Source organism: Bombyx mori, chromosome 6 (assembly GCF_030269925.1).
Source record: "Bombyx mori chromosome 6, ASM3026992v2".
Taxonomy (NCBI): domain Eukaryota; kingdom Metazoa; phylum Arthropoda; class Insecta; order Lepidoptera; family Bombycidae; genus Bombyx; species Bombyx mori.
The window spans coordinates 7,630,256-7,644,916 of record NC_085112.1 but is presented as its reverse complement, the minus strand read 5'-3'; the positions used below and the strand labels follow the sequence as shown (position 1 = coordinate 7,644,916).

The 14,661-nt window shown below is 46.5% G+C and overlaps 1 protein-coding gene across 2 annotated transcripts in view; it reads right to left on the bottom strand.

Annotated features, from left to right (window-relative positions):
• LOC101744668 (autophagy-related protein 16-1) overlaps positions 1 to 14,661 on the bottom strand; it is a 168,092-nt gene that overhangs the window by 32,480 nt on the left and 120,951 nt on the right. For both annotated transcript variants that reach the window (XM_038011746.2, XM_038011747.2), the window contains 2 exons: positions 10,984 to 11,104; positions 9,858 to 10,037 (listed from right to left, as the gene is read on the bottom strand). In XM_038011746.2, coding sequence (XP_037867674.1) covers positions 9,858 to 10,037; positions 10,984 to 11,104 — 301 coding nt within the window. The remainder of the gene's footprint in view (positions 1 to 9,857; positions 10,038 to 10,983; positions 11,105 to 14,661) is intronic.

The window sequence follows — 14,661 nt, the reverse complement described above, 5'->3', positions numbered from 1 at the left end:
TTATCAGTCAATGGTTGGTTAAAGAAAGATGTGTGGTACTGGTGGTAGGACTTCTTGTGAGTCCGCACGGGTAGGTACCACCACCCTGCCTATTTCTGCCGTGAAGCAGTAATGCGTTTTGGTTTGAAGGGTGGGGCAGCCGTTATAACTATACTTGAGACCTTAGAGCTTATATCTCAAGGTGGGTGGCGCATTTACGTTGTAGATGTCTATGGGCTCCAGTAGCCACTTAACACCAGGTGGGCTGTGAGTTCGTCCACCCATCTAAGCAATAAATAAAAAAAAGGTGTTATTAATGTCCATAGGTGGTTCCCATAGTAGGTATTCTCCTTTCCACATCCTCATATATCAACAGCCGTACAGTGTATTATAAACCCAATATATTATTAACAATTAAAAAAGCACTGGAAAGAAGTTAGACACAATTGTGTACTCCTGGCATCCTATCCGAAGTTTTTAAGTCTACCCGTGATCATGTCGATGAAATATCGGGACTACACTAAAACTGTAACTAGTTTAAGATTAAGCTAAGAACCCGTTAAGTAAATCAAATATATTAAAATTTATTTTTGTTCTTGACAATTTCTTTCCGGACCTTCTTCGATCTTCATGTATCCTAGTTTCAATTAGATCCACATTTAACATATGTACATCTAGTGACATGTCATTCCTAATTAGTACCAAATTAAACTAATCAATCTACGAATATCAAGTTATCGAGGGGAGGGATTCTAATTGGAGTCAGAGTTGTCATTAATGTTTTCAAGACCTTGCATTTAATTATCAAAAATCAATATCTTGAACAACATTACTTGGTCAACATTACTATCGAAATCGATTTAAAATTTTTAAAGAAGTCATAGCCGATTTATATTTTAATTTTAACCTTGGGTAGTTTGTTTTATATACAAGCTTCCAGGAATTCTAGAACTTACGAATTATCGTTTAGGTTAATAAAGCATTTTGAAGTTATATTGTCTTATATTTATATTTTTGCATTTTTTATATTATTATTGTATTGCTTATTTATTATATTTTAAGAAAGGTACAGTAACGAATGTTACACTTAAGCATATAGAAGATGTTCATATTTTAGTAAAGTAGTCATTGTCTGTGATTCCAATCTAAGTTTCCGTAAAATAGAGAAGTGATTTTAAGGATATTTGATAAGGATAGAGACATTTTATTTTGTATTTATAATAATATATAATTTTTTTGTGATGTAAAATAAATATTAACGAAACATTACATTTTGTGTACCTAAGACAAAACTGCGCAAATGTTCTATCTACTAGTTCACTTTGTAACCGAAGAATTTGCCCACTATGTTTCTCGCCGGATATTCTCAGTGGGTCGCGTTTCCGATCCGGTGGTAGATTCTGCGAAACGCGGCTATGCTAAGGTTCGAGTTAGCACAACGTCAGGAAGGAAAGAGAAGTCGAGGAAGATTGCCAATCAGGTGGACAGATATTATCAAGGAGGCCACAAACACTAGCGTCCCGGGTGCCATTAAGCAGGCCGAATGCAGGCAACATTGGAGGAAGCTGGTGCAAAAACTGGACCAAGGTGGTCACGACCCTCAGTAATGAGGAAACGACAAAGAAGAAGAAGAAGAAGAAAGACCATCAGCTTAGGTAGGGAAAAAAATATAATGAGGAATTATAATCATTCAGTAGTAATGTTATTAGGTATTTTTGTAGCAATCGCAAACCTCTTTATCATTAAGCTCTTCAAGTACTAACATTTCAAAAGTAGTAAGCATTTAACATTGTCACACTTCAAATGGATACCGCCATAGTTAATTACTAATGAAAACATTACTATTATATTTTAGTACGAGTATAGTTAAAATACGATTTCATTAAAATTATATTACTATTGGTTAACGCTACACGATAATGAAATGGTGTATACATTATATGTATAAATAGTTTGAAGTGCTGGCTTACATTATTTTACTATCGATTACTTTCGATACATTTATTAACAGTCCGGAACGAAAGTTAGTTATAGAGACCGAAGTCTCATTATATTGATTTAAAAAAAAGGAGCGGAGATGCTGTCGCCTGTGGAAGATCACAGAAAATAGAAGCCACACTAGAACAATCCAGTAAACTCATCACTTCTGCCATATTAGGTCCACCACCCATCTTGAAATATGATTTCTAAAGTCTCCGTATAGTTACAACGGCTGACCTCTCCTTTAAACCAAAACGCATTACTGCTTCACGGCAGAAATGGGTAGAACGGTGGTATCTACCTGTGCGGACTCGCAAGAGAACCTACCACCAGTAAAATATATACAACGACGTACACTATGACTTTGCCATAGAAATAGGCAGTGCGATGGTGCAAATTTGTCGTCACATTGGTACCACAATATGTCCTCGACCACTCAATGCGCTTGCAACAATATTGAAGGCATTTTCATTATATTTTCATTATGTTTTTGACGGAACAGTTCTACATAATATGTAGGTATGTACTATATCCCGGTCGTGGACGAGCTTGCAGCGCGCACTCTGCGTGCTGTGGGTCTCGTCTGCGGGGGAGTTGCTGGACTTCGACCGGGCGCGTCCGTAGGTGGCGGATCACGGGCCTCTGGGCAATAGTCACAGGGGCATCGCTCCTTCTCTCTCGTTGTGTTACGGCGGGAGAGATTGAGCGACGCGGACCAAAACCAGCATCGGGGGTTACACGCTCTCCTCCCCCTTCACTTGCTGAAGGGTGGTTCTCCTGGAGATGCGAGGGCCTCCACTTTTTCCCTCTTTTCCTTGTTGTTTTATTGTTTTGTTCACACTGTCCTTTGGTTATTTTTATTTATTTATTAATTTAATTTAAGTTTCAATCTGTCTCTTTCTCTTCTTTTGTTTCCGTTCATTGTTTTATTTTACACGCTTTTCTATTCTTCTTCTCCTGTGGTTTTATTTTGATTTTATTTGGTTTTATTTTTATCTTCTTTCCTTTTATACCCAATTCTAAGCTCTGACACCCGGCGAGAGAATGAATGGCTGGTGGGCGACCAGTCGCTAGGGTGTCCCAGGGAACCGAACCCTGGGTTAAAAAATATATAAAAAAGAAATAAATGTAATGGCTAGTTTTAAAAAGATACTACCCCAGGAGGGTACCTCCCGCTCCGCGGGGGGAGAATCCCTCCGTGCGTTCGACTCGTCGGACGCACGCTGCCCCACGTACTCTGGGGGGGGCAAAAACTGCCTAGACGTCAGGTCCGGGAAGGACGGAGTTCAGAGGAAGATGTCCGAGAAGGACCTTGAAGTAAGCTCCTTAAGAGCCAATGTCGTGTCAGACGATGACATGGCCACAGTCGGTTCGGCCCAATCGTCGACCCGCTCGTCGCCGACACGACGACAGCGGAAAAGGGTCCTTAATATAAGCTCAGACGGGTTGAGCAGCAGCTCCGGTTCGGAGGCTCAGGGCCCGTCAGTTGCGAAGCCCAGAGCCGTGACGCCATCAAAGCGTGGAAGGGGACGCCCTCCGACCACGAGGCAGTGCGTTGGCATGGCTGCTGCCAGGAAGGCGTGCCTTAGGGCCCAAAGAGAGGAGAGGGAGTTCACAGAGAGCGCGCGCACCACGCGCCAGAAGAAGAGAGCGGCTGAGGGATCTGTCCCTAAGCCTGATGCCGAGCGTAGGCTCCATCAGAGTGCTGAGGTGGCTCTGACGGTGGCCGCCAAATCTAGTAGCCCGAAGGGCACGTATGTGCGTGCATTGAAGGAGTTGGCGGCCACCGTCAAGGAGGCCACGGAGGACCTTGTGGGCCGCACCGCAACTGAAGAGGCTGAAAGACTGCGTGCGATCAACGCCAAGCAGGAGCAGGAGATCCTACAGCTTCGCAAGGAGCTTGATGAAATTAGGAGGGAGCTGGCTACGGTCTCGCAGGTGCTAGGAAATGCACCAGCCGCAGCCCCGGCCCCAAACACCGAAGAAGAAGAGGAGGAGTTGCGCCTCCAGCGCATTATGCGAGCTGTCGGCACGATGCTCGACGCTCGCTTTGCGGGGCTAGAGGGACGGCTTCTACCGGAGCCGCGAATGCGACCACCGCTAGCGGCGGACAGGCGGAAGAGCCGCGAAAAATCACCGGACCCTCCTATGGTCGTAGACGCTACACTGAATTCGGCGCCATTATTGAAACCAGTGCCATCTACAACATCGGCGAAAAAGAGGATACGAGGCCCCAGAAGAAAAGCCACTGCGCAAGTGGCTCCACCTGGAACGCCCACCCTCCTCCCGGCTCCAGCTTCCTTGATCGAGAGCTGGTCAACGGTCACCCGTAGGGGCACTCGGCCGAGGGAGGGAGCAGTGAGGACGGTTCCAGTGGTAGCACCCGCTGAAGCGGGAAAGAAAAACCCGTCCTCTGCAAAGAGGAAAGAGAAGAAGCTGCGTCCTCCGCGCTCTCAAGCTGTAGTGCTCAAGCTGCAGCCGGAGGCTGTAGAAAGAGGACTCACATACCGCAGCGTACTCGCCGAAGCGAGAGCCAAGGTGGACCCCGGGGCACTCGGAATCCCCATCCAGCGCATCCGGTCTGCAGTGACTGGGGCCAAGGTGTTGGTAGTGGAAGGTGCTGATCAGAGCGCCAAGGCTGATCTCCTGGCCCAAAAGCTTCGTGAGGTTCTGTCCGCGGAGGGGGTCATCGTGACCCGGCCAGTGACGACTGCAGCCATCCGCATCAGCGGGCTGGATGACTCCTTGACGCCGGAGGAAGTAGCCGCTGAGCTCGCCCGGATTGGCGAATGCACTCTTGAAGCGGTGAAGATCGGAGAGATCAAGTCTGGCCCAAGTGGGATGGGTCAGGTGTTGGTTCGGTTGCCCGTCGCTGCCGCGACGAAGGTCCTCGCCGTACCGAAATTGAGGGTCGGTTGGAGCGTGCTCCGCGCTCATCTGCTAGAGGCTAAGAAGCTACAGTGCTTCCGATGCCATGAGCTAGGGCACGTGAGCGCTCGATGTCCGTCGTCGGTCGACCGCAGCCGTGATTGTTACCGGTGCGGCCAGACCGGCCACGTAGCGTCCGGCTGCTCTCTGGCGCCACACTGTGCTGTATGTGCCTCTGCCGGCAGACCGGCGGATCACGTCTCCGGGAGCAAGGCTTGTGCCAAGTCCCCGAGACCGAGACCTAGAAGAGGAGCTTCCGCTGCGCTTGAGCATGCGCGGAGGCAGCCCGGTACGGCTATGGAGACATCGAATGACGCCCTGTTATGACAGGTGTCCTTCGATTCCTGCAGGGGAATCTCAATCACTCTGCCAGAGCTCAGGACCTTTTGTTCCAGAGCATGGCAGAGGGGTTGACCCATCTTGCGGTGGTCGCCGAGCCGTATCGGGTTCCTTCGAGCCCCGATTGGGCAGCCGATTTGGAGGGCCGAGTGGCTATCATCCGACGTTGTGGTGTAGGTGCTCCGCCCAGGTTCGACGTTGTCGAGAGAGGTTGCGGCTTTGTTGCTGTCCTCTGGGCCGAGGTATTCATATTGGGAGTGTACTTCTCCCCAAACAGGACGCTCGCCGAGTTTGAGGTTTTTCTCAGCGAGCTCAGCCGCGTCGTTGGGAGGTCGCACTCCCAACGGATACTCGTTCTCGGGGACCTCAACGCCAAGTCATTGGCTTGGGGATCCTCGAGGACGTGCCCCAGAGGTAGGGCGGTGGAGGAGTGGCTGGTCGGAAGCGGTCTTCTCGTCCTCAATCGTGGCGCAGAACTCACGTGCGTGCGACGTCTGGGCGGGTCCGTGGTTGACGTTACATTTGCCACGCCCGACGTGGCGAATCGCGTACGCGGTTGGGCCGTGATGGTCGGCGAGGAGACGCTCTCCGACCACCGCTACATTCGTTTCGGTGTCGCAGTGCCTCCGGCGGAGTCTATCCAGGGCTCTTCTTTGCTCTGCGGTGGCGGCGCGGGGGGTCCTCGTTGGGCCCAGAAGCGCCTCAACGTCGAGAGGTTGTGTGAGGCGGCTGTAGTCCAGGCATGGCGTCTTGACTCGCTTGGTGAGCCAGCAGACGTGTGCGAGGGGGTGGAGCATCTGCGCGAGGCGATGTCGCGGGTGTGCGACGCCGCTATGCCTCGCATTAGAGCTCTCGCTCCTAAACGCAGAGTCCACTGGTGGACTGAGGAGATCGCTAGCCAGCGCCGGTTGTGCGACGTCAGTCGTCGCGCATACCAACGGTATCGACGTCGAAGAAGGCACCGGGACCCCGATGAGGAGGACCGACTGTACGAGGTGTACAGGATGGCCATAAGGGCCCTGCGCGTGGCTATCGGGGAGGCGAAGGAGGCTGCTTGGAACGACCTACTAGCTTCGCTCGACTGTGATCCGTGGGGGCGGCCCTACAGGCTGGCGCGCAATGTGCTCCGCCCTTGGGCCCCCCCCGCAACCAGCACCCTGCCGCCGGAGACATTGCAGCGGGTAGTCGGGGGTCTGTTTCCGGATTTTACCGGGACGGCCTTCGTCCCCCCTGTGATGACGACGATGCGGGTTGCTGATGGCGGGGAGCCTGCGGACGTTTCGCAGGCGGAGTTTGAATCGGCTGTGCAGAGGATGCGGGCGAAGCGCACGGCTCCCGGTCCCGATGGGATCTCGTCCCGAGCGTGGGCGCTCGCCTTGACGGGCGATGGTTTGGGGCCTGCCCTCCGAAGGCTGTTCAGCCGGTGCCTCCGTGAGGGCAGGTTCCCAGAGCCATGGAGGACTGGTCGGCTCGTCCTTATTCCTAAGGAGGGTCGGCCACGTGACGAACCGAACGGGTACCGCCCAATCGTCGTGCTGGACGAGGCCGGTAAGCTCTTCGAGCGCGTCATCGCTAATCGCCTTGTCCAGCACCTGGAAAACGTTGGGCCTGATTTGGCTCCTAACCAATACGGTTTCCGGAGGGGTCGCTCGACCGTGGACGCGGTCTTGCGTGTCCGCCATCTCTCCGATTGTGCGTGCTCCGAGGGGGGCGTGTTGTTGGCTGTGTCGATTGACATCGCCAACGCCTTCAACACGATCCCCTGGAGCACGATCGTGGAATCACTTCGGTTTCACCGCATCCCCAATAGTCTCCGCACCCTGATAGAGGACTACCTCTCAGGGCGGAGCGTGATTTTCCCTGAGAGAAGAGGATGGGGACGAAAAACGGTGTCGTGCGGGGTCCCACAGGGGTCGGTATTGGGACCACTCCTGTGGGACATCGGTTTCGACTGGGTCCTCCGCGGTGCTGGCCTGCGTGGCGTCGACGTGGTGTGCTATGCCGACGACACGTTGGTGACGGCTCGCGGAGCTGACTACAGGACCGCAGCGATCCTTGCAACGGCGGCGGTCTCCACCGTCGTTAGCCGCATTCGGAGACTAGGTCTTGAGGTGGCCCTCCACAAGTCTGAGGCCGTATGCTTTCACCCGGTTCGGAGAGGACCCCCTCCGGGCGCGACGCTCATAGTCGGTGGAGTATCGATCGCTGTCCAGCCGAAGCTCAAATATTTGGGCATCGTGCTGGACAGTCGATGGCGCTTCGACCACCATTTTGGTGAGTTGATTCCGAGGCTACTGGGCATGGCAGGTGCGTTAGTCCGTCTTCTTCCCAACGTTGGTGGTTGCAGCGTCGGTGTCCGACGCCTGTACCTGGGGGTCGTGCGCAGTATGGCCTTGTATGGCGCTCCCGTGTGGTCGCCCACACTCTCCGCACGCAATGCGGCGCTGCTGCTCCGAGCTCAGCGGGCGCTCGCGGTGAGGGTCATCAGGGGGTACCGTACGATCTCCCGAGAGGTCGCCTGCGCCCTCGCTGGTTCCCTTCCTTGGGATCTCGAGGCCGAGGTATTGGCTACGGTATACCGGCGCAGGACACAGTCCCTGGGTCGGGGACGGACACCCGGCCTGTCGGCTGTCAGTCGGTGGAGGCGTGCTGCGCGTCATCTGGCGTACGCTAAATGGAGGGAGCGGTTGCTGGAGGAACTTCATCAAACCTCAGCCACCCGCCGGCGCACTCTCGAGGCCCTGGTGCCCGTGCTGGAGACATGGTCAGATCGGCGACACGGCGTGCTCTCCTTCCGCCTTACGCAGGTCCTCTCGGGGCATGGCTGCTTCGGGAGGTACCTGTGGAGGGTTTGCAGGAGAGAGCCACATCCGGGTTGTCACCAGTGCGGGCATCCGGATGATGACGCTCAGCACGCACTCGAAGCGTGCCCGCGTTGGGAGCACCCGCGGCGAGATCTCATCGCGGTGCTGGGGAGGGACCTCTCCTTGCGGGCTGTCATTGCCCGCATGCTAGAGGACGAGAGTTCGTGGGAGGCCATGGCCAGATTTTGCGACCTGGTCATGGCGTTCCGCGAGGCTGAGGAGCGCGAAAGGGAGTGGAATCCCTCTTCGGCTCCTCAGCGAAGAAGGCGGGGTGGGCGACGCGGGCACGATGCTCCCGTTAATCTCCCGTAGGGACTGTTGGGTACTGGGTGCGGGGGCGCCCGGTGCTCTGCTGTCGGTTCCGTGGTGAGGCGGCGCAAGGTGGCTCCTATGCGCCACTCACGGTGTCTCCTGAGACGACGTCCTGCGGGATCTTCCCGGGGATTGGATCCCGTCCTATTGTCAGGATGGGTACCGGCGACGGCGAGCCTGCGGCGCGCATTGTGCGGTACCGTAGGTTTCGTGCAGTCGGAGTGGTGGAGCTCGATGGGGTTTAGTCGGTAGTCGGTTTTGCGGGGCGGGTCCTGCGTGGTAGACGCCGCGCAGTGCCTCGCGCGCCTTTCTCAAGGCGTAGTCTCCCGGTAGGAATTGGAAGAAGAGGAGGACTTTGGTCTTCCTCTTCTCCCTCTTCTTCTCTGGAGAGCCGGAGTCCGACATAACCCGGTCTATTACCCCTCTCGACCGGGTATCCGTAAATGGATTCCCCAGCGTTAAAAAAAAAAAAAAAAAAAAAGGTATGTACTATATTTTATACGTTAATACTAAACGAACTGAGATTTTTTCCGGATTAAACCTGAATATTGAATTAGTTGAAAATTATTTTGATTTGAGTAGTTCATTCTTTTCAATATTTTCCAATATATTTATTTATTTTAGTTTTACACCGTGAAGGTAGGATTACGATTAATTTTGTACTAATTGGAACCCTTAGACATCATAACGAGAATGTCGCCATTCACATTGAGACATGAGGACAGAGTCTCGATTGTTTTTTTTTTAAATTATTTTGTTTATGTACCAAAATTTTAAATTTACTGTTTTATCAGAACGAATACACCGTATCTGTTACTGTTCATTGTCACACGCACACAATACGGGATGGCGTGATTCTACAAGTGGTTTCCCCGAGGAAAAACAGTTGTCGAGTTATATGCACCGATAGCGGCGATGTATCTGGATCGAGCGTGATGGCTAACTGTGAACTGGGGCTATTCATTTGTCTGTCGTCTGCGCGATTGCGGCGACGACGAAATCGACGTGATTTAATCAGTTTCCGAAGCACTGACGTCCCGACACTGTGATTGATTGAAAGTATCAATCTGAAAGTTTCGTGCAATGCGCAGACCGTTATTGACAAAAAAGGGATTGATCGAGACACGCGTAACGGAAATGGGTACCGAGCGAGCACCTATCACGTTGTGTGCTGACACGAATACCGATACCGAATGCTGTGTAGTCAATTACTTGTTAATGTAACTTTTGATTATAATAATACGGATATTAAGTGGCCGTTTATGGGATACGTAACCGTTTCTCGCATGATATATTGCCATATTTAAAGTGCGTCAATCTAAAATTAAGATTAATAGTTCATTTCCTCGATCGAGCTACAGATTATCTATTTCTAATAACGATTATTTTTATATCTTTAACATAATTTATTGTGAAATGAGGTGGGATGCGACTAACAAACAAAAACAAAATTACCTCTACTTAAATCGAGCGAAGTAACTTTTCCCTGAAGCATTATGTGGTTCGCCGACATCTCCGTTCGTATATCCCAGAATCGGATGCGTTTGTCGAAATGGCCGGATATTATCGTCGAGCCCGCGCCGTCAGATGTAACGAGATCATTACAGGAAGATCCTGCGAATTTTGTTTCTGTACCTGTTGACGTACGAAGTTTTAATACAGTTAACAAACAATTAACAGTTACAAAAAATACAGTTAAAATACAGTTAACAAGGGCAGACTGCATTTTGGATTCAGAGTTAAAAAAAAGTTTTGATACTCATAATTTTTCAAAAATATTTGAGGACTATTGGATAAGCAGTGAAGTAACATTTATTATGGGATTGGCACGACGCGACGGGGTGTCTCGTGCCCGTTTGCACCTGCGGGAGTCGCGTTGATAAATTGCGCATTCGTATTGAAAAACGACTCAACCAGATCACTTTCTGTCATATTTACGGAAGATATTTCACGAGGGCTTTCAAAACTGTATACTTATTAGTATTTGGTGTTTCCAACAATATTATTTATGGTATTTTCAGCAATTTTTTTAAAACATTTTTTATCGTCCGACTATTAAAAATGAAATGGGCATGTCCGAAATTTTTTCACTATTCTAATAAATTCAATATATGTAATTAAAAAAAATATGTTTAAATAAAGACATATAAATTAAGATAGTTATATTCAACAGAATTCAAGGGTGAACTTGCTGGAAATCCGGACTTAAAAGTTAGCTAAATGTGTAAATAGAAAACGTGAAAATATGTAAACAAAGAATGACATATTATGAAATTGACGTATTACTTCTATTAATTTCGCTATTTAATATTATAGAGGTGTGATCCTCATAGCGGATGCTACCGATAATAAACAAATCTTGTCTCATAAATGTCTATTTTTATTACATTCAATTTACTAAGACCAGTTCCATCACTTATATTTGCTTCCTTGTGTATAAGTCCACGAACTACTCGATGCAATGGGTTTTGATACAAAAACATGTTAGTTAGCCTATTCAGAACTTTCAACACTACTACTATATAATATAATATTGTTAAATAACAATATAGATGGAATATTAATAAAGGTACATACGTACACATTCTACTTCTAAGGTCCCATATTTTTAGCGTTCTGTCATGACTCCCTGTTATCACCTTTGTCGGTTCCCCGAGAAACTTGGCCGCCATTACTTTACCGCTATGTCCTGTTAATGTATGCTGAAACAATAACGAAACAATACATGAAAATTGGTCAAACTATAATTATGAAAAAAATTGTTGGTAAAAATATTTAAGACTGTTACGGCACGATTGTTATTACTGGTGGTAGGACCTCAAATGAGTCGGCGCGGGTAGGTACCACCACCCTGCCTATTTCTGCCGTGAAGCAGTAATGCGTTTCGGTTTGAAGGGTGGGGCAGCCGTTATAGCTATACTTGAGACCTTAGAACTTATATCTCAAGGTGGGTGGTGCATTTACGTCAATGGGCTCCAGTAACCACTTAACACCAGGTGGGCTGTGAGCTCGTCCATCGTCCACCCATCTAAGCAATAAATAAAAAAAAACTTTTTTGTTACATTTAGATTACATTATAATTCTCCAAGACAAGACATAGAAAATGTACAATCGAATCACAAAAACCAAATTTATTTCATAAAGATTTTGACCCTGTTGAGGAATTAATCTAAACCCCGAGGTACATTACTTACAAACAAAAATTAAACAAGAATTCCGATGTTAATTTGTGTAAAGTTCAGCTAATGATGTGGTCGGTAATAAAATGCAATGCTACTGACATGCTTCCGACTTAAGTTCTACTGATATTTACACGAAGTTCCCGCCGGAGCGCCACGAACTACGATAATTGTCTTCTGTTTATAGCGTCGTGATCGTTATACAGCTTTGGTGTTACATTTCGCGAAGAAAGTGCATTAGTCCGTCCTAGTGTCGGCTAATTAGTGTCTTACTCGAATTAGCATTGTAGTCTATTCAAATAAAAGTCATTAATAAAACAAAATTAGAGTTCATATAAAATTTTGTATGAAAGGCGATTGCATGCAGCAGAGATGCGAATATTGCGATGGATGTGTGGAGTAACGAGAATGGATAGAATACGGAATGAATATGTTAGAGGAAGTCTAAAAGTGGCACCTGTGACAGAGAAGCTGAGAAGCGCGCGTTTGGGATGGTATGGACATGTGATGAGACGAAATGAAAATGAGGTTGGTAAGAAAATGTTAACTATGAATGTGGAAGGATATAGCGGAAGAGGTAGACCTAAGAAGAAATGGATGGATTGCGTGAAAGACGATATGGGTAAGAGGGGAGTGAGCGAAGAAATGGTATATGATAGAAGAGTATGGAAAGAGAAAACATGTTGCGCCGACCCCAGGTAACTGGGAGAAGGGCAGGATAATGATGATAAAATTTTGTATGAAATCTATTTTAATGTACAGCTTATGTTTAATTTAAAATTGATTTTGTGTTCAGCGTCGATTACAGTGTCGTTGGTGATTGACCTTGGTAGTTCTGATACAAAATTTGAGTGGAGTAAACTTTACAACACACCAAAACTATTAAATTACAAATGAAATAATCAGACATTATGGATTAACATATAACAAAACTGAAGCTAATAAGAGCTATTATAGGTCTTATTTGATCTTTTCTAGACAACGACCTAGTAAAACCGGGAATATTACACTAGAATAGGCACGATAGGTTGTGCTACAACAATTTATTTTATTAATTTTGATTTATTACTTAGGTACCCAATCATTAGCATTGATAATAAACGTTTCACAGTTATATACACAAAACATAAACATGCAAAAGTAATTGACTAACAATTTTAATTCATATTTAATTATTATAACAATGTCTCCATAATACCAAATTACGACTCATTTATAACGTGAGTTCATTAATACACGCCGGGTTTACGGTTGTTTTAAACAATCCAACCACTCTGAAAATATGTCTATGACTTTCGAGGTAATGGACAAACAGCCGGTTGACTCTCTGTCCGCGTTCTTAATTACAAACAAAACACTCCATTATCGGACAGTGCAGTCGACAAGTCTCGTTCCATTTATGCGCAACGAACACTAACATTAACAAAGACTTGAGGACAAAACTAGGGGACAACGATACGCACTCGTTTGCCACGGACTCTTTGAATTAATTAAAGAGTGGCGGTGAGAACTAAGGATTAGGTTACGGAAATCACCGTCTCTGTTGTTGAATAACGATACAGTAACATTATATTTGTATTGTGTTTGGACGTCACGTACTTAATATAACACAATTTATTCCTTGAAAATACTATAACATTTAAATCTAGTATAAAAAAAATTGTGATCATTTCTTTTTAGAGAATACTAGACAAACAGAATCATCTCTAGTTGTAATGTGATATTTGGTGTTTGCCGTTGATATCGGACCCATTAAACTATTCAATCAACAGTAAAACTAAGCAGTCCTATTTAGATTGACCTTTATATATCATATACTTTTAATTTATCATAAACGTCTAAAGATAATAGATTGAATAATTAATGTCAATGTAGAAATAGCAGTTTCTGTGCAGTGATTTGAGCGGAATCACAACGGTACTGTACGCCTTTAATTTTATAGTATTAAAGCTAATTAAGAGTTAGCTCATTTACTGAGTTTAGTGTCACGAGTTTAATGCGCTCTTTCGTTCGCATTGAAATACGTGCTCGATTTTAATTAGAAGGATAAACGAATTTACACGGGGAAGGTTAGTCATTAAAAAGTTTATTCTAAATGCATGCTCAGGATTCCAGAACAGAAAACGGCACCTTACAAGCAAAATTTATGAACGAAAATCTAATCATAATATAGACGGGGTGCGTTCGAGTAACATTAAGTTAAGAATAATAATGCACTTAAGCGAATCTTAGTGATGACAAGAATGAACAATATGCCGACAAAAAGTGTGTACTTGAACAGGGAACTGGTGGCTGTTCCATTTATAATTTATATGTATCCGTTTATCCCGGTAATAGATTTGAATATTATCTAAGCGGCCGTTAGATTATAAATAAATAATATGTACGCAGCGGTCGGTGAAATAGCTCACTCCATATAAATCAGTTGATTTGAATTGCGCTCTCATTAGTGATTCTAGTTGTGGCGCGCTCTGGAGAAATACACAACTTATTACTTTGGCTACACGATTAAACCCTTATGCACAGCATCCATGTTTAGCTACTGAATACGAAACGTATCTAAAGCATACAAAGTAAGCGTTTTCGTGCCAAAATTATGTACAACATTGGATCGTGATTACATTAGTAGTTATTTTCAACACTTCTTTACGTCGCCTCTGAAATATTGTCTGAAACTAAAATTTTACAAGTTACAATAAGATTGTAGATATTTTTTTTATCGAGAATTTAATAAGTGCTGGGGTGCATCATTCAAATATCTGCGAATTTGGAAGATTTACTAACATATTCCACGATCACTATGTTTTTTTTTATTTTTTTTGTTGCAAGCCGCATTTCGGATCTGGGTCGCATTTTCATTTTTAATTTAGAAGGGCAAACAAGCACGTACCCAAAGAGTATTGTTGAACAGTAATAAGTTACGTGTACAAAGAGTGCCCACTACTGAAACAAAATTGTGGTGCATTTTGTTGCGCGACGCCGCGACGGTATTTCTAGATCTCGGGAGTTGCTCGTGTGCGGTTATCATAGCGCATAAACAACGACAGGTGGCGGGTAAATCACTGCTCTGCGCGAGATAT